The sequence below is a fragment of the Pantherophis guttatus genome, chromosome 8 (assembly GCF_059756535.1).
Source record: "Pantherophis guttatus breed Tessera chromosome 8, ASM5975653v1, whole genome shotgun sequence".
NCBI classification, from domain to species: Eukaryota; Metazoa; Chordata; class Lepidosauria; order Squamata; family Colubridae; genus Pantherophis; species Pantherophis guttatus.
In genome coordinates, this window is record NC_142070.1 from 1,075,850 (window position 1) to 1,096,070 (window position 20,221).

At 48.4% G+C, this 20,221-nt stretch overlaps 1 protein-coding gene across 10 annotated transcripts in view; it reads right to left on the reverse strand.

Moving 5' to 3' along the window:
• DYSF (dysferlin) overlaps positions 1-20,221 on the reverse strand; it is a 124,840-nt gene that overhangs the window by 71,387 nt on the left and 33,232 nt on the right. For 5 of the 10 annotated variants that reach the window (XM_087874421.1, XM_087874426.1, XM_060682320.2 and 2 more), the window contains exons 10-24: positions 19,958-19,988; positions 18,400-18,515; positions 16,915-17,041; positions 14,874-14,977; positions 13,506-13,574; positions 13,370-13,413; positions 12,561-12,643; positions 11,665-11,706; positions 10,207-10,322; positions 9,954-10,067; positions 8,660-8,837; positions 7,018-7,142; positions 6,092-6,198; positions 3,261-3,453; positions 443-598 (exon numbers count right to left, since the gene is read on the reverse strand). In XM_087874421.1, the coding sequence (XP_087730547.1) occupies positions 443-598; positions 3,261-3,453; positions 6,092-6,198; positions 7,018-7,142; positions 8,660-8,837; positions 9,954-10,067; positions 10,207-10,322; positions 11,665-11,706; positions 12,561-12,643; positions 13,370-13,413; positions 13,506-13,574; positions 14,874-14,977; positions 16,915-17,041; positions 18,400-18,515; positions 19,958-19,988 (1,605 nt within the window). The remainder of the gene's footprint in view (positions 1-442; positions 599-3,260; positions 3,454-6,091; positions 6,199-7,017; positions 7,143-8,659; positions 8,838-9,953; positions 10,068-10,206; positions 10,323-11,664; positions 11,707-12,560; positions 12,644-13,369; positions 13,414-13,505; positions 13,575-14,873; positions 14,978-16,914; positions 17,042-18,399; positions 18,516-19,957; positions 19,989-20,221) is intronic. The other 5 variants (XM_087874428.1, XM_087874423.1, XM_087874425.1 and 2 more) reach the window with 1 other exon arrangement.

Consider the following 20,221-nt stretch of genomic DNA (forward strand, 5'->3'; position numbering starts at 1 on the left):
AGCACCTGAGGGCAGGTAGAGCGTCTCCTGGACCAAAGGACCTCCCTTCCAGCTCTATTCCGATTCTCATTCTAATTCTTCTTTCAGATGACCAAAGCAACTAAGTCAGTAGGACAGGCTGAAAGGATGACCACAGGGAGGTCATTTCAGGGCAGTGGGGGGAACGTGGGAATTGCAACCTTGAATGGTTGAATTGGGCCTAAAAGTCTTGCATTCAGTGAATCAATGAATCCATGGAATATCAAACAAGGCAAGATCTGCCACGTGACTCCATTCATTCTGCCTTCAGATTGCCCCCGTTTGCCCAGAACAGTTTGCAGACCGCAGCTCCCCAGAGAAGAGATGTTGCTTGACTTGAAAGTACTTCTGACCTTTTCATCCCATGTATCCTCCCCGCCCCCGTTAGAAAGCCCAAATCCCACCCGGCCCTGAGTAAACGTACTTTTAAGAATATGGTCTGGAGCCTTCCACAGTTTTTGCCACAGCAGCTGGCTCCGTTGCGGGAGAAGAGGACCTCTCGGGCGGGCAGCCGAGTGTAAGCCACCCGCCGGTCGCCTTGCAACATCCAGATCACGACATCCGGGAGGCTGTTCTGGGGCTGGCAAGGGAAGGGTTAACGGACTTTAGGCAGAGGTCCTCTTCCGCCAGAGGAATCCTACCTGTGAGCTGAGGAGACCGAAGGGGAGAGGAGAGATGGCCCTCACTAAAGGCCTTCGCAGAATTAGCCAAAAGGGTCTCCTTCATAAAATGGTAAAAGTTGGGTTAGAGGATGCCCCTTTTGGTTGGACTCTGAGCTGGCTGCATGGCAACACACGAGGAGTGCTACCAAATGTTCTCCACCACGGTTTGGAAGGGAGGATGGAGCGGAGGGCCACAGGGGCTCTCCTGGCTCTTGTGCTGGTCTTATCCATGACTTGGATGGGGAGGTTGAAGGACCACTCCTCAAGTTGCAGGTGACCCACAGCTGGGAGGGTGGCTGACACTTCAGAGGGCAGAGAGAGGGTTGACAAAGCTCTTGAGCTGTGTGGGGGCTGTAATGAATCAACGGAATTCAACAGATGAATTTACAACAGGCGTGTCCCAACATGCGGCCCCACAGGCTGCATCTGGCCCTGGACAACTATTTTATTTTTTATTTTATTTATTTTAATTTATTTTTATATGCCGCCCTTCTCCGGAGACTCAGGGCGGCTTACAATGCGTTAAGCAGTAGCCTTCATACTTTTGTATATTTTATACAAAGTCAGCTTATTGCCCCCACAAACTGGGTCCTCATTTCACCTACCTGAGAAAGGATGGAAGGCTGAGTCAACCTTGAGCCTGGTGAGAATTGAACTCGCAGTAATTGCAGGCAGCTGGATGTTAAATGCTGCCTTAGTAGGAGGCATTAGCCTCCTACGCCACTCAGGCTCCTAGTAATGTGATGCCATGAGATTGTGAGCTTTTAGCACTATCTGTACATCCATACAGTGCAATAGTGGCAAATACCTGTAGTTCGGGTGTAGGATGAGGGTGAAGGTTTGTTCTCCGAGCTTGTGGGTTGGTTTCCAAATGTTTTGTTACCAGGCTAGGTAACATTTTCAATGGAGTCCCCTAAACTCCACTGAAGATGTTACCTTGCCTGGTAAGAAAACGTTTGGAATCCAACCCACAAGCTCAGAGAACAAACCTTCACCCTCAACATACAAACATACATACAGTGTGTGTGTGTGTGTGTGTGTGTGTGTGTGGCAAAATACGAAATAAACCTGCTAAAATGCTACTCTAACCTAATGCCAGACCTGCCGCGACTTGGTCCTTTAGTCAAGGAAAACCCTCGACTCCATTTGTAGTGAAAGGTATACCAAGTGGATTAGAATATAGCAAAGCCAGAACTGAAGTTTGCGCGCCAAAATCTCCCGGTTAAACTTTGCCTGTCCAGTTCCTCCCGCCGCCAAGTGGGGAGTGGGGAAGAGGACTGTCAGCTAGCAAAAGCAAAGCTCAATTGTACGATGGCAGCTTTGACTTCTTCCTTGTTGCAACATGTAGGTCAATATTGATCTTTTTTTCTCTTGTTTGTTTTAAGTAAGGAAGTCCTGTACTTTGTTTTGCATTTCTTCTTTTGTTTTCATCTACATCTTTTCAGTGAAAGGTTAGGGTTAGGCTAACCCTGACCCTTTTCATGAGTCTGTGTTTACACTTTGCCTAAATAATTCTTGTCATTCTGCATAATGCCTAGGTATTATGCGCAATGCCAAGGGAAAGTACTGTATATGATTGCGCATTAAAATAACAGAGATTTCATAGTTTCCCTAAAAACGTCACACATCCTGTAGATTTCCTAGGCATTCTATACCGTGCCAGCTTTTCACACCTTGTGGGTAACATATGCAATACATTAACTATTTTATATTTTACATGCGGCCCAAGACAAGTCCTCTTTACTCCAGGAGGCCCAGGCAAGCCAAAAAGTTGGACACGCCTGCTTTGCATGCTTTAGCAAATAGAGATCGTGTTGTCTAACCCCCCCTTTTTTTTTACACTTATCATGTTAGCACCCCTTTCGGAGTGGTGCGGTGGCCTAGTGGTGGAGCTCTCGCCTCACAATCAGGAGGCTGTGAGTTCGATCCTAGGTAGAGGCAGATATTTCTCTTACTGGGCACAGTGAGAATGTATCTGCTGAAAAACACCTCCGCATTGGCGACAGGAAGGGCATCCGGCCAGTAAACACTCTGCTAGCTCCATTCGGTTGCCCAAACTCCACACCGCAAGGGATCATGGGGTCGTTAAAAGAAGATGATGGTGTTAACACCCCTTTCCCTAGACCTGTGATGGCGAACCTATGGCACGTGTGCACCAGGTGGCACATGGAACCACGTCGCCTGGCACGCACGGTGTCACCTGTTCCTCTTCTGGGTTTCTGGCACACATGCGTGCGTGACAATCAGATAGCCTTTTTGCATGTGGCAGTGCTGGAAACTAGAAGAGCTGGTCTTCCATTTTCCTGTACAAACATGTGTGCCAGCCAGCTGATCATCGGATGTGCGTGCACGCCAGAAATCCGGAAGAGTAGCTGGCTGAAACCGGAAGTTCATTTTCAGGTGCGCACATGCGCCCTGGCAGCTCTTTTTATGGGTTGTAGCCGAGATGCGCGCGCTCCCTTTTCGACACTCGATGCTGAAAAGTTTCACCATCACTGCGCTAGACGTAAGAAATGGCTCAATGGCTTAGAGGAGACAGAAGAGCTCCGTTCCTCTTTGCATGCCGAGAACTCTACCTACCTCCTCCACCATGGATCTTAAGCGAGAGAGCCAATCTTCTGCCTGATCCAAAACCATCTGTAGGTCAGAGTCTTCGTGCTTCATCTTCAAGGCCGCCTGGACCATCTGATCGAGGTTGGTGGTGCGGAAACGATAGAGATATTGGTCCAAGTGGGTGCTGTTGGGCTTCTGAGTGACATCAGCCAGGGGCTGGCTGTGGAAGGAGGTAGCCAAGGAAGCCCGTGTTAGTCTCATCCTAATCCAATAGCCCAATTATCACTTTTTCCCTACTTAAAACCGAAGGACACGGTGGCCGGATGCCTTCAAAGCTGACCCCAGCCAGAGCTTAGAACAACTCAAAGAAGATGGGAAGAGGTGGTGAGACCACCTGGCCCAGAGAATCGCCAAGAATCGGACACGACTGAATGGATAACAACATCATCATCATCATCTCTATTTAACTATTTATTATTATGTTGTTATTATTACTATTTCTATTAATGTTGTTGTGGTTATATGTTATACAATTATGTAAGCAATTGACCGGGACATTACACTATTCACAGAGCCCAGAAGTCCTTGGGCTGGGAGGAGGAGCGTTGGGGTCTTGGGTTGACCAGACAGAGGAGGCTTCTAATCCTCTGGACAATCATCTCTTTGAAAGAAAAACAAACATTTTGTCCTTCCACATGAGCACAAAATAACATTTTTTTTCTGTTGGGTTATTTTCGGCTGTTGTGGAAACCCGTCCTGTTTATTTGTCTTTCCACCAACTCAATTAGAGAAATCCCCGAGGAAGTTTTAATGTTGGAGCGAGCTGAGCAACCATCTTCCGCCTTCCCTTTCATTCCTGGAATTCGCTGTCGTTTCTCTATTTGGGGGGAAACAAGGTTTCCATCCTCGCCCATTTTTTTCACACGCGCCTCTTGTTTTGGATTTCAATCACGGGGAGGACAGGAATATGGCCTTGCTTGGGAACAGTGTTTCCTTAAAAACAATGTGGCTGTGATTTCACGCATGGATCGGTTGGGGTCTGGGCATGGAGGCGCAAACAGGGCAGAGGGATGGGATCGGATGGGGGACCACCAGGAAATGTCACGGCTGGGAAATTGAAAAATTACCCTGGGAAAAAACAGCTGGTTCCCTTGATGCATACGAAAAGGGTGAACTGATGTGATGAGCAGATGACAAGCTGAGTTCAAGTGAATTTTGATTGACTAGGTCAGTGCTTGTCAACTTTGGAGACTTTATGATAGGGGACTTCAACTCCCAGAATTCCCTAGCAAAGCTGGCTGGGGAATTCTGGGAGTTGAAGTCCCCCTGTCTTAAACTGGATGATGCTAAGCAGGGACAGTTCGTAATTAATATTTAAGGCAGTCCTGGTCTCAGACCCAGGACTAAATTTGCCTGGTTAAAAACCATCTGTGGGAAACTGCTTCCAGGAAGTTGCCAAGAAAACTTTGTGGATGTGTCTATGGAGCCCTTTTAAAAAATCATCCTGGACTTCTGAAGACTTCCCCCCCCCTTTTTTTTTTTAATCCTGCTGCAGCATTCCGGGAAATCCAGAGCAAAGCAGGGAAGGGAGGGAGGGAGGAAAAATTGCAAACATTGTAGGACTGAAATGGGTGATCTTCTCTGGGGGGTTTTCCTCACTTGCCTTAATTTGAAGAGGACAAATCTCTTAGGGATTCCTTGCCTGTTCCCAGCCCTTCAAAGGGGAAGGTAATATTTTTGGGGTGGGGGGTAGAGGTCTCTTCTTTCCCGCCCCATCAGTCCATCCAGCCCCCTTGGCCCAGGGAGCCAAATGCCTTTTGGGATGGGGGTCTCTGCAATTTGAAGAAGAGATTGGACAGCCCTTTGTCTGACATGGTCTAGAGCAGGGGGTTGGACTAGAAGACCTCCAAGGTCCCTTCCGACTCGGCTATTGATTATGTTATTCTGTTGTTCTGTTGTTCAGTTATTCCACATTCTAAAACACACCATTTCTAAACTTTGGGTGACCCTGTTTAGAAAGAGGACACTCCAGGAACATTACAAGATTTACTTAATTCTGGTTTGTGTAATGTTTTAATGTTTGGCATCTCTTTTTTCATAATAGTCATAAACAGCCTTGTCAGCAAGACGGGCAGCATGAAAATTTGAAAGGAAAGGAAAGGAAAGGAAAGGAAAGGAAAGGAAAGGAAAGGAAAGGAAAGGAAAGGAAAGGAAAGGAAAGGAAAGGAAAGGAAAGGAAAGGAAAGGAAAGGACAGGGAAGGAAAGGAAAGGAAAGGAAAGGAAAGGACAGGGAAGGGAAGGGAAGGGAAGAAGGAAGGAAGGAAGGAAGGAAGGAAGGAAGGAAGGAAGGAAGGAAGGAAGGAAGGAAGGAAGGAAGAAAAAGAAAGAAAGAAAGAAAGAAAGAAAGAAAGAAAGAAAGAAAGAAAGAAAGAAAGAAAGAAAGAAAGAAAGAAAGAAAGAAAGAAAGAAGGAGGCATCTGGAGCATGACTTCACAGAGGCTTTGAACCTGAAGGGGTCCAAACCAGGAGCTTCGAGAGGAGGAGGGGGGCTGTTCTCCACCCCCTCCCCATGCCTGTGGATGGGAGACCCCCTCCTCGAGTGAAGGCTGTGCCAGGCCAGCTCAGCCCACAGCCACACAAAGAGCCCATTCAGGCCAGAGGGGGAATTTATGACCTGGCTCCAGCATCACCTTTTCAACTCGGGGCCTCCAGAGGAGCCCGTGCCCACCAATGGACGGCATTCCTCAGCCCCGGGACCCCCTCCAAGGTAAACAAACAAGCTTGTCATGGAGCCTCCCAGGGGCTCGTGGCCTGGCCACACACACACACACTCACACACACACCACTGCACACCTACCTGCAGTCCATCATGAGCTCATCCAGCATCTGAGCCACCAGGGTGTCCAAGGTGCTGGCAGAACGCTGGGCTTTGTGGGCCAGGTGGACCAGCTCCAAGTTGGCAGCCTGCATTGGGCAGAGAGCAGAAATGCCACAGGCCGCTGAGGGAGGTGGCCTGGCAGCCCTCTGGCTGGCCCATGGGGCAGCTGAAGGACACATACGCACACAGGGCACCACCCAGCCTCTTGTGCTGCAGCCATCAGGAGCCCCCAGACCTCTCTCTGACCATCCTGGGCAGCCCCTTGGAAGGGTCCTTGGTGCTTCCTGAGCTTGGTCACTTTCTGGCAGACGTTAGCACTGATTATGTTCCCTAATTGGGTCGTGAAATGTTTACAAGACAACAATCAAGGTCAGAGAGCACCAAGAACCCCACAATCCTCCTCCTCCTCCTCCTCCTTCCCCCCAACAGAATTTCATTTTTAATGTGTGCCAGAGTCCCACAGAAAGTTATCTTATCTCCTCCTCCTCCTCTCTGCAAAACCCCCCTCCCTTCTAGCACTGATGATGTTCCCTAGTTGGGTCACAAAACGTCTGCAAGGAAACCATCCAGCTCAGAGAGCACGAGGGACCCCTCATTTCAATCCTGAGCCACAAAGATTCTCCTTTCGAGACCCAGTCCCATTCGACACGAGTTTAACTCAATTAATGCCCACGTGCGACTTCAGATGCTGCCAACTCAGCACTCTCCTGCCGACTGTGGTCAGAAAGGCGAGATGGAGGCCGTGCTGGTGTGATCCATGTTCCGCCTGGTTTTTTAAGAGCACCGCTTACAAGACAGGATCGGCTCGTTCTACTAACTGACCGAGACCCCAGAGAAAAGCAGAATCTCTTCTGGACACTAACTGGGGGCCTCCAATACTAGCCTTCTCGGCCCCAAGCACTCACCAGCCGGTCTGCAGCCCTGGCAAGAAGATTCTGGGCATCCATCCTGTGGCTGCTGTCCTCCCAGTAGGAGGAGAGGACCACCACTGGTTTCACGTTGCCCCAGGGAAGGTAGTAATACTGACAGCCTGCAGATGGGAAAGGCAGAGAGGCCTCCATTTATTTATTGATTACATTTCTATACCAGCCACCTCGCCTGAGTGGCTCTCCGCCTGTAGGAGAAGAGCTGAGGGAGCTGGGGGTGGAGTTAAGCAAGTCATCAGCCTAGAATCCTTACATTCCCACAAACCATCTAAGTCCAAGCCCTGTTGAATTCCACGGGCCCTTCTCTGGTGCCAATTTCATATTGTACATCAGTTGACTAGATTCTTGGGTGCAAGCTTGAGCAATGAATCAACTTAACTGGATCGTATGTGTGATCCTCATCCTTCATGCCTGACACCACCCAAGAAGCAGCAAGTTCTTATGGAAGGCTTTGCATTTTATATATATATAATATTTAGATAGATAGATAGATAGATAGATAGATAGATAGATAGATAGATAGATAGATAGATAGGATAGATAGATGATAGATAGATGATAGATAGATAGATAGATAGATAGATAGATAGATAGATAGATAGATAGATAGATAATAGATGGATGGATGGATGGATGGATAGATGATAGATAGATAGATGATGGACGGATGGATAATAGATGGATGGATGAATGGATAAATGATAGATAAGATAGATAGATAGATAGATAGATAGATAGATAGATAGACAGACAGACAGACAGACAGACAGACAGACAGACAGACAGACAGACAGACAGACAGACAGACAGGTGATGGATGGATAATAGATGGATAGATAGATAGATAGATAGATAGATAGATAGATAGATAGATAGACAGACAGACAGACAGACAGGTAGGTGATGGATAGATGGATAATAGATGGATGGATGGATGGATGGATGAATGGATAGATAGATAGATAGACAGACAGACAGATAGATGATGGATGGATGGATAATGGATGGATGGATAGATGATAGATAGATAGATAGATAGATAGATAGATAGATAGATAGATAGATAGATAGATAGATAGATGGTTAGAGAGCTAGAGGTAGAGGTAGAGATTAGAGGTAGAGATAAAGATAGAGATATAATAAAATATATAAAATATTATATATAAAAATGCAAATATATACAGAATTGAGTCAGTGAAGCCTGTCACCATGGCATGACCACTTTCATTAGACCAATGTTTCTCCACCTTGGCATCTTGAAGATAGGTGGACCTCAAAGCCGGCTGGGGAACTCTGGGAGTTGAAGTCCGCCCATCTTCAAGTCACCAAGGTGGAGAAATATCAGATTAGATGTTGCTCCAGACACTTTCCAAGCCCACCCTCCTACCAATCCATGAACACCCTCAGGATGGATCAAGAGTTTTGTAATTTTCAGATCTTCTCTTCCTTGAAGAAGGCCCAGCTGAGAAGGAAGGATCACGATAAGCACGCCATCCCATCCAGAAGTCACAAGATCAAAGATCTCCCGTTCCAGAATAAATCTCTGGTGACCCACCCGAATTCGATCTCCGGTTCTGCTCTCCGTGGTCCACCTGCCTGTGGCTCCCACCTCCTTCCTTACCATCAAAGATCGCCCGGCTGAACTGCGTGGTGGACGCCAGCGGCAGGCAGGTGTTGTCGAATTTGTTTCCGTAGTTGCCGATGCTGACCTCAAACTGGATGGCGTCACCCACGCCCTGCAGCATGGTGGCCGAGTAGAAGGCGGCAAAAAGGTTGTATTTCCGCCGACGGAGGTATTTCTGAAAAAGACAAGAGAAGGGGGGTCATTCTTGGAGAAGCCCACCCTACATACTCCAGTCTGGACTAAGAGCCACTACTGGGATTTGTACTACTGGGTAGCCTTCAACTTACAACAGTTTGCTCAGTGACCACTCAAAGTTACAACAGCACTGGAAAGAAAGAGACTTAGGGCCGTGTTTCACACTTACGACCGTTCCAGCATCCCTGGGGTCAGGGGATCCAAATTTGGACACTTGGCAACTGACTCATATTTATGACGGTTGCAGTGTCCCAGGGTCACGTGAGGCTCCCCCTTTTGCGACCTCCTGACGAACAAAGTCGATGGGGAAACCTGATTCACTTAACAACCGTCTGACTAACTAAACCACCGCCGTGATTCTCATAACAACTGTTGTCAAGAAAAGTTGCAAAACGAGGCAAAATTCACTTAACAACGGTCTCGCTCAGCAACAGGGAGTTTTGGGCTCAATTGTGGTCATAAGTCGAGGACTAGCTGTAACACAAAGTTTAAAAGTGCTTTAAAAAAACCCCACCATTAAAATGAGAATAAAAATGTTAAAATTTAAAAACCAAAGATTGGCAGCTTGGGGGGGAGGGTCTTCTCTCTGCCCCATCAGCCACCCCCAGTGTAGCTGGTCCCTGTCAGGGCTCTTCCAGAAGTCCAGTGGGGGGGGGGGTAGTGGCAGGTGCAAGAAGTCAGGAACCAGGACAGACATCAAAAGCACTACGAGTTTATGTCCCTCTTCCTGGACACAAGAATCTGATCTACTAACGTTCAAGCAGAGAAGAGTCAACAGGCTTCAAGGCAGCCTGGACTTAGGTCTCCTATGGGGGCGTAGAGACTCTAAACTGATGATGTGTTTGACTCCACCAGCCTCAGCCTCGTCATCTTTTACAGAAGGGGTCTCCAAACGTGACCACTTTAAGACTTGTGGACTAGCTTTGCTAGCCTAGGAATTCTGGGAGTTGAAGTCCACAAGTCTTAAAGTGGTCACGTTTGGAGACCCCAGCCCTAGATGATCACTTAAGAATACACCCCCCTTTCACTGAAAAGAAGATGAAGACGTTAATGGCCATGGCATCTCCACAGGAGGTCTACGGCATGAAAGCTTTACCTCCACTCTCAGGATGTCATCAGCAGGGATGTCCCCCAACTTCTGCTCAACGTGATCCACCAGCTTGGTCTCCAGTTCCACCAGCAGTCGGCCACGATAGGCCACGCCTTCTCCCTTGGGATATAAGAATGAGCCCATGAGAAGGTCCCCCCGCCCTTCACACAAGCCAGCTCTCGCTTCCAACTTGGCCAACTGAGTGAACCCAACTGCTTCTCCAGGGTTGCACGCCAGCTACTAAGAAGAGTTCTCTCACCTTGCCACTGTTGAGCTCTTCATAAGGGTCAGGGAAGCCGGTGAACTCCCTCGGACTGCCGTAGAGGTTGATGTAACAGGGGCCAAAGGTGGGCAGGAAGCCAAGACCATCATCAACTGTGGAAAGAAACCCATGAAGGTGGAACTACGGAGACCATTGTCTACCTGAAATAACCTATTTTAGAGTCCACCCAAATCTTCTTCTACCCAAACAGAAGCAGGAGGTTTCTGAATCTTTTGAATTGAGAAGAAATCCTTGTATTTTTTTTTCAACTCATGACATTAAACCCAGGTGAGAAGGGACATGCTGGCCATTTTTACTCAGTTATGAGGTCACATCCATACCGTGATCCCTGCCTTCTGGATTTCTAGCAATCAAAGCAAGGTATCCACCCTCAGAAGGCCACCAGTAGAGAAGCTCAATGACTACACTCATGGTTTGGAGATCCCTTCACCAAAACCAGATAAATTTGCAGCCAACTTCCCAGATTGAGTATTTTTCTCATGCTATATTTGCACAAAGGTCCATCCTGTTCCATAAGTGCTTCTCCACCTTGGCAAGTGGAAGGCAGGTGGACTTCAACTTCCAGCAAAGCTAGCTGGGGAATTCTGGGAGTTGAAGTCCACCCATCTTCTCTACCTGCCAAGGTGGAGAAACGCTGAAGAAGCAAGAGAGAACTACAATGTTGGACTGGGGAATTCTGGGAGTTGAAGTCCACCCATCTTCAAGTCATCAAAGCCGAGACACATTGTGTGTCAGCGTTCCAGAAAAACCCCAACTCCAAGGAAAGACTCTGAAGCAAGCATTTTTCAAAGTTCCATTTACTAGAATAGGTAAACTGGCACATCTGGGAAAACCCGAATCTGAGAGATCCTGGTTTTCCCTCAGTAAATCAAAACCCCCAAAACCTTCCCCTCAGTCCTCAGTCGATCACATGCTCCAATCACCAACCGTCCCATCTCGAGACCTCACTCCGACCACTCCTTCTCCAGTTGCAAGGTCGCCCTGAGCTTGACCAACAGGAAGAATGCTATTATGTCTACAGGCAACCCCTCTACTAAATCCCCCCTCCCCACTTTCCCACACAGGAGAAGGTGGCAGCATGGAAGCTTCCAGCCTCATACGGCTTCCAAAGCTGACATTGTGCAGGAGAGATGGCAGGAGAAAAGGACACCCAGCCCCTCCAGAAAGATCAACCCCAAATCTCCCTCTTTCGCAGAGTTAGCCATGCACAATCACATCGAGTGAGGATTTAAACTGGGATTACAGATCAAAGCAAGGTTGATGATGATCATCACCCCAAGGGAGTCACATGCCTTCCCCGACTGACGTCACGTGCATCGTGCATTCAAGGGTTGCAATTTGGATTCCAAAATGATTTTCAGAAATATATGATTCGTTTCAGAAATACACTCAGGAGTTGGGGTGGGGGGAGAGAGAGTCATGCTAAGGACATACTGTCTGTTGCTTTGAGGAGTTTCGTAGTGGCGGGAAACTCATCTGAAGCACAAAGAAAGAGGGGGGGAAAGTGAAAAAGTGAAGTCCTTTTGGGTGGTGTACATCACAGCTTCTGCTAAAGAAGAGGGCATCTGAGACCATCTGAGAGATGGGTAAAAATGAAGAGGTGGCTTTTTAATAAAATGACAGAGCTGGAAGGGACCGTGGAGGTCTTCTAGTCCAACCCCCTGCTCAAGCAGGACAGCCCTCTACTATTCTGGACAAATGGCTGTCCAATCTCTTCTACAAGTCTCCAGTGAGGGAGCCCCCACAGCTTCTGAAGGAAAGCCATTTCACTCATTAACTGTTCTAATTCTGAATAAATTTCTCCTTATTTCTAGGTTGTTTCTCTCCTTGATTAGTTTCCATCTGTTGCTTCTTGTCTTGCCTTCAGACGCTTTGGAGAATAGGTTGCACCTCTCTTCCTTGTGGCAGCCTCCCAAATATTGGAAGGCTGCTCTCATATCACCCCAGTCCTTCTTTTCACTAGATTAGACATACCCCATTCCTGCAACTGTTCTTTGTATGTTTTAGCTTCCAGTTCCCTAATCATCTTTGTGGCTCTTCTCTGCCCTCTTCCCAGTCCAACTGCTTGGGAAGAACCTGGCCCAGGAAAACTCAAATCGCAGAGGTCGCAACTCAGTGCTGTGGACAGCACAGGAAGAGCCTTGCCTTGGTCCTGCCGTGGTCTCCACAGATGGCTCACCAGCCCTGGACTAGAGAGCCCATCAGCCACTCCCTCTGGCCTCCGGGGAACCTGAGGTTGGCTCGCTCGGGCAACAGAAGCTCCCATCTGCCACCTTGCCAGCTAAGTGCCAAGGCAGCCGGGGGAATCAGGGCGCTCTGAACCTGCTCACCTTCCAGTTCTCCTCCCGGAGCAGAGATTTTGGACATGCAGAGGTAGCTGGTGCCGATGATGTCATTATGGGTGACCCGGTCCCTGCAAAATAAAATGTTGACCCAGTTCCCTGCTAGCCACGATACCTTCCCACTAGGATCAAAGCTCTCAGCACAATGGGAGAACCTGCAGCCCTGGTAGCTCTGGGACTCTTGTAGCGAGGAAAATCTGAACCCGAGGAGGAGGAGAAAAAGGGGGAGGAACATGAGTAGAAGATGGAGGAGGAGGTGGAGGAAGAGGAGGAGAAGGAGGAAGAAGAAGAGAAAGAGGAAGAGGAGGAGGAGGAAGAAGAGCAGAGGAAGAGGAGGAGAAGGAAGAGGAAGAGGAGGAGGAAGAGGGGAAGAGAAAGAGAAGGAGAACGAGGAGAAAAAGAAGAAGGAGGAGGAGGAGGAGGAGGAGGAGGAAGAGGAGGACTAGGAAGAAGAGGAGAAGGAGGAGGAGGAGAAAGGAGAAGAGGGAGAAGGGGAAGAAGAAAAAGACTGTGGGGGTCCTTGGTGCTCTCTGAGCTTGTATGTTTTCTTGTAGACATTTCATGACCCAAGTAGGTAACATCCTCAGTGCTAGAAGGAAATGGAGTTTACTCAAACTGCGCAGAATCCCCATGGTTTTTGGGGGCTTACAAAAAGGGTAGGACTGAACTGCAGCCCCCAGCTAGAAACAAGGATGCCTGGCCACTTTTCCTGTCCCAAACCTTGCAAACGGGGGGATCGAGTTATAAGTGAGGGACCCAGGCGGAATCCGATCCCTGGCTCCTCACTCTTTACTCACCAGTCCATGACGCGGATCCTCATCCTTTCACACATGGAGGGAAACTGCAGGGAAGAGCAGAAGGGGCCGGGTCAGGGAGAGGCTTCGGGGAAAGAGAGGATGCTGAAAAGACGGGGGGGGGCCTCTGGGGTCTCACCATGGCAGGCAGCGTGATGATCTGGTTCCACTGCGGATTGGCATTCTTCTCCACAATCTTGCTACAGAGCTACTCAGAGGAAGGAAAGACACCCATGAGTAAGAGCCCCCTCTCCGCTCCTCTTGGGGGTCCCACTACCCACCCCTAGGCAGAAATCCGGCTCAACTGGGAAACAAGACAACAGGCAGCCCTCAAGTTATGACCACAATTGAACCCAATGTTTCTGTAGCTAAGCAAGACCGTTGTTAAGTGAGTTTGGCCCCTGTTTTACGGCCAATTTGGCCACAGTTGTTAAGCGAATCTCCGTGGTTGCTAAGTCAGTGACACTGTTGTTAAGTGAATCTGGCTTCCCTGTTGAGTTTGTGTGTCAGAAGGTCGCAAAAGGGGATCACGTGACCTTGGGACACAACAGCCGTCATAAATATGAGTCAGCTGCCAAGCGTCTGAATTTTGATCACGTGACTATGAGGGATGCTGCAACCGTTGCAGGTGTGAAAAACATCATATTTAAATGAACAATTGTAAGTCGAGGACTGCCTTTATGCCCGCACTTATTAATTTATCTTTGAATTTCATTCCCTCTTTCTACGCCATAGAGAGATCCCTTATGGGAAACAGCTCCGGTTTTAGGCAGAGCTTCCAAAGGGCCACGAAGCTCCCAAGGATTTTAGGAAAGGAAATAGGAAGAAGACTTTCCCTCATAATCCTTCCCAGGTTAATCAGAATAGAGCTGGAAGGGACCTTGGAGGTCTTCTAGTCCAACCCCCTGCTCAACCAGGAGACCTGGCCTAGACCACTTCAGACAAATGGTTGTCAACCTCTTCTTAAAAACCTCCAGTGTTGGAGCATTCACAACTTCTGGTGGCAAGGAGTTCCACTGATTAATTGTTCTCACTGTGAGGAAATTTCTCTTCAATTCCAGGTTGCTTCTCTCCTTGATTAGTTTCCGTCCGTTGAGTCTTCTCCTGCCTTCAAGGGCTTTGGAGAATAATTTGACCCCCTTCTTTTTTGGGGCAGCCCCTCAAATACTGGAAGACTGCTATCATGCCATCGTCCCCCCTCCCTTTTTTTTTCTAGACTAGCCAAGCGCAAATCCTGCCACCGTTCTTCGTATGTTTTAGTCTCCAGGCCTTTAATCCTCTTAGTTGCTCTTCTTTGCACTTTTCCCAAAATCTCAACCTCTTTTTTGTGACCAAAACTGGATGCAGAATATTCCGGGTGTGGGCTTCCCAAGGCTTTATACAGTGGTACTAAGACTTCACATGATTTTGGTTCTCTGCCTCTGTTGCCAAGGATCGTCTTAGCTTTTTTGGCTGCTGCTGTTAATGACACTGGGGGGAGAGGGGTGGGGGGGTGTAGACAACGTACCGTTTTCCCTGCAAAGGTAACTTCCACAAAGGGATCCACCAGGTTCTTCTTGTTGCTTTCAAAGCCAAAGATCTGCTTGACGCTGTCCATCACCGCATCGTCCACTGTAATGATAAAATCATGAGGTTAGAAGGGACCTGGGAGCAGAGGCTGGTGAATGGGGCCGGAAGGTGGGGATCGGAAGGAAGGAAGGAAGGGAGGGAGGGAGGGAGGGAGGGAAGGAAGGAAGGAAGGAAGGAAGGAAGGAAGGAAGGAAGGAAGGAAGGAAGGAAGGAAGGAAGGAAGGAAGGAAGGAAGGAAGGAAGGAAGGAAGGAAGGACAGGGAGAGAGGGAGAGAGGGAAGGGGGAGGGAAGGAAGGAAGGAAGGAAGTAGAGGGAGAGAGGGAGGGTGGGAGGAAGGAAGAGGTAATCCTCAATTTACAACCAGAATTGAGTCTAAAATTTCTGTTGCTAAGCAAAACATTTGTTAAGTGAGTTTTGCCCCATTCTACAATCTTTCCAGCCATACTTGTTAAGTGAATCTCTGCTGTTGTTAAGTTGGTAACATGGTTGTTAAATGAATATGGCTTTACTTTTCAGAAGGTTGCAAATGGAGATCACATGACCCCAGGACCCTGCAACCGTCGTAAATCCATGCCAGTTGCCAAGCATCGGAATTTTGATCATGTGACCCTGGGGATCCTGCAACGGTCTTAAGTGCAAAAAACAGTCATAAGTCCCTTTTTTGCAGTGCCATTGTAACTTTGAACGGTCACTAAATGAAGTGTTGTAAGTTGAGAACCACTTGTATATATGTCATAAATAGGACAGGACAGGACAGAATAGAAAATAGAGTGGAGGAGAGGAGAGGAGAGGAGAGGAGAGGAGAACCAGACAGGACAGGACAGAAAATAGAATAGAGTATTCTTCATCATCGTCTTAAGGAACCAGGAATATCAAAGGAGGAATCAGGGGGTTGAGTTCTGGATCCTTCCCTGATCAACATTTCTATTATCCCTTGAATGAGGAGGTGACCCCTACAGGAATCTTTATCCCATTTGCAGGTGCCCCACATTGGCCTAGGACGACTAATAGCTTAGAAGTGAGAAGAACAGCTCAGAACAATTTGGACAGAGCAGAGGAATCTGTCCAATCCATTTTCCCCAGAGCCACCTGAGAAGCTTTCTGCCATATAAAGATTCAAGCATCTGTTGGGTAAAGAAGCAGATGGAAAGCTGCCCGTCCTCAGTGAGGAGAACCACGTACCTCCAGGGGCACCAGGGGGCTACGGGAAAGAGGCTCATGGAGACCTCTTGAGATACATTGCCTCTAACTGGAAACTTAGTTCACCTCCTGGGAGATCCTGTACCTTAAGCCTCTCGCGTCAATAAATCTTGTTAAAGAAAACCATCTGATCCAATCTGGGTCAGTCACCGGGACTGGAGGTTTTGTCTTCCGAGCTTGTCACATCAATGCAAGACTCATGCTGGAGCCCATCTTCAGGGAACCTCTCTCTCTCTCTCTCTAGCAGAATAGAATAGGATGGAGCTGGGAGGGACCTCGGAGGTCTTCTAGTCCAGCCCCCTGCTCAAGAAGCAGAACCCATACTAGTTCAGGTAAATGACTGTCTAGACATTTCTTGAAAGCCTCCAGTGATGGAGCGCCCACAACTTCTGGTGGCAAGCTGTTCCACTGGTTAATTGTCCTCACTGTTAGGAAGTTTCTCCTTAATTCCAGGTTGACAAGCCCGGAAGACCAAACCTCCAGTCTCGGAGACCAACCCAGATTGGATCCTGCAACATTATCCTGGGACCATGGAGGTTGGCCTTTATTCGTGAAAAGTGTCCGAATCGCGCTTTGAAAAAGGACCGAATTCTGTTCAATTTGTCCTTGTTCTTACAAAGCAGACCCAACAGCCATCCAGAACCAGATGCCTTCCGAGATGTTGAATAAGATACCCCATCATCCACAACCGAGGGGAAGGGGCCTTCAGAGTTTTACTTCCATTATTCCAGTCCACAAAGCATCTCCTCCCCTCGCCACCCTCCAGCCCACCACTCACTCTGGGGCAGGTCTTCTGCTCGATAGACCTTGAGGGAGAAGTGGGCTCCACGGAGACCCACGCCAGGCGGCTTGAAGACGTTGCCCTCGATGTCCTCTTTCTCCTCGGCAGCTTCCTTCCTCTCCATCTGTGGAGAGGGTGGGAGGACGAATGAAGCGCCCGCCTGCCTTGGCACTGACTGGGGCACCTAAAGGACCCCCCCGACTCTCTGCAGGCGCCTTTCCATCTTCTCAGGCACACCTGGGGCCCTCCTGGAATTCCTTCTCCGCTTGGTTCCCTCCTTCCCGGCCCTGATAATTCCACCCAAGGAGACCTTTTTACTAGCCCAGGTGATACGGGAGGGAAGACTGCAAAGCCATCTTTGGCATCTTAGCATCATGTTCTTCTCTTTTTCGTTTGCATGTATTTCAAATAGAATTATATTAGCATTGTAGGCTGATGCAACACCCCATAATGCTCTCCAGCCCCTGTCTAAGCGGTTTAAAGAGTCAGCCTCTTGCCCCCCAACAATCTGGGTCCTCATTTTACCCACCTCGGAAGGAGGGAAGGCTTTGAGCCGGTCAGGATCGAACTGCCCGCAGTGGGCAGAGTTTGCCTGCAATGCTGCAATCTAACCACTGTGTCACCAGGGCTCTTAAATGTTGAAAACGAATTTAATCATTTTTACAATGTGTTCAATGAATGCCAAGTTTTCTCAGGGTGGGTTATATAACCCAGATATTACCCATTTCAAAAGAAGAGAATGTTTTGTAGGTCAGGTTGAACTTTGAAGAAGCCTGATCTGGGTTGTTTTCTTGCAGCCCCAACGGGTTTCATTACCCAACTAGGTAACATCATCAAAGGTAGGAGGGAGTGGGGTTTGGGAGGTGGAAGAGGAGGAGGAGGAGGAGGAGGAGACTGTGGGGTCCTTGATGCTCTCTGAGCTTGGCTGTTTTCTTGCAGACATTTCATGACCCAACTAGGTAACATCATCAGTGGTAGAAGGGAGTGGGATTTGTGGAGTGGAAGTGAAAGTGAAGTGGTAGGAGGGGAAGCGTAGGAGGGTGAGCAAGAGGAAGAGGAAGGGAGAGGAGGAAGAGGAGGAGGACCATGGGGTCCCTGGCGCTCTCTGAACTTGGTTGTTTCCTTGCAGACATTTCATTACCGAACTAGATAACATTATCAGTGTAACATGTCTGTGCCTGCCAGATCCAGGGGCGATCAGTATGAGATGAACTCTATGATTGTCCTTGAATTTGGAGTGTCTCGCTTGCCCTCAGGGGACCTTTCTGTGGCCTTCCAAAGAGGCAACTCCTTGAAGTCAGCCAACTTTCCCCATGAAGAAGGGGGCATCCGGTCGGAATGCCCCCTCCCCTCTGTTGCACCGCGGACCTCACCGGGAGACAGGAGACCACCTACCTGAAGGCCCCTCCACCAAGGAGGAGAGGCCGCTTGGGGGGGGATCCCCTTTTTCCAAGTCTGACCCCCTTTCATGGAAATACTCACGGGGGCTTCATCCCCAGGGCCGAGGACATATAAGCTGACTTTCAGGTAGCCTCTGGCGCCGGCCGAGAAATCCTCTGGATCCGACAGCAGCAGCCATTTCCGGAGGAAGCAGTGCCCTGGGGGCAGAGGAGGAGGAGACCTAAATCACATTTATACCCCACGATTCACCCACCTCATCGGATAAAACGGTCTGGTAAAATGAAGGAATGGTTGACATTAACAATTCGTGCTCCTTTTTCCTTTCCAGAATCGAGGGGCATTTATTTGGCAATGAACACTACCCCTAGAGCTCTGGGTCAGCGAATCTAGCATCGTCCATATTCAGGGGTCTCCAACCTTGGCCACTTTAAGGCTTCAACTCCCAGAATTCCTCTGGCCGAGGAATTCTGGGAATCGAAGTCCACAAGTCTTAAAGTGGCCGAGGTTGGAGACCCCTGGTCCATATAATAAGAGTTTAAAAGGACTCCTGGACTTACAACTATTTGTTTAGTGACCTCGCAGGGTTGTTGTTGCGGGGAAAAGAAGAGGAGGAAGGAGCGGTATGTATGTTCGCCACCTTGAGTTATTTGTAAATGTAACTAACTAAATAAATGAAGTAAAATATATATAAATACAGGTAGTCCTCCACTTACAACCACCACTGAGCCCAAAACCTCTGTTGCTAAGTGAGACAGTGGATAAGTGAGTTTTGCCCCATTTTACAACCTTTCTTGCACCAGTTGTTAAGTGAAACACTGAAGTTGTTAAGTTAGGAACCACGGTTGTTAAGTGAATCCGGCTTCCCCATGGACGTTGCTCATCAGGAGGTCGCAAAAGGGGAAATCACGTGACCCCGGGACACTGCGACCGTCATAAATATGAGTTGGTTGCCGAGCTCCAGAATTTTGATCCCGCGACCATGGGGGATGCTGCAATGGTCGCAAGTGTGAAAAAGGTCGTAAGTCTCTTTTTTCAGTGCTGTTGTCACTTTGAATGGCCACTAAATAAACTATCGTAAGTCGAGGACTGCCTCTAAATCAGTGTTTCTCAACCTTGGAAGCTTGAAGATGGGTGGACTTCAACTCCCAGAATCCCCCAGCCAGCGCTGCTGGCTGGGGGATTCTGGGAGTTGAAGTCCACCCATCTTCAAGCTACCAAGGTTGAGAAACACTGCTCAAGAATCGTTTGGAGGCAGTCGTGGGTTCCACTTACATTTGCTACCCTCACGCACAGCTCTTCTGTGCATGCGCAGAGCGCCCGTGATGACGTCCGGGTTAGAAACCCACCACTGTTTGGAGGTCACGACCCCCCCTTGAACTAGCAACCAATGCAGCCCCCAACTGACATTTTGCTGAAGGAACTTTCTTTGTATTTCACTGCTCTGGAAAAAAAACCCCAGAATTTTGTCCCTTTCTTTTATTCTTCTTTCTACACTTCTTTTCTCCATTTTTTCCTTTCTATTGGTATCATTTTATCTTATCGTAAACTGTAATAAGGACATTCCGCCGTATTTGTCTGTTCCTTGCTAATGCAACCCATTCATTTCCACCCAGGATGAGCCTTCCTCAGTTCCACTCACTGGGTTCAGCATAAATTGTTCCAACGTCCACCTGGAAGACATAAACACAAGGACCCTCAGGCTGGACCTCACCGCTCCCCAGAAGACCCCTCTGCCCTCACCCCCGCACCGAGGACACATAGCCAGACCCCCCCAGGTTTCGAGGTTGTCTCAAATAAATTGCATTTCAAACAAAGTCTTTGAAGAAAAAATCCCATTTATTAAGCACGACATTCTACCTCCGACTCATCGAAGCCAACACTGACTTCTGGACCCAAAACCCTC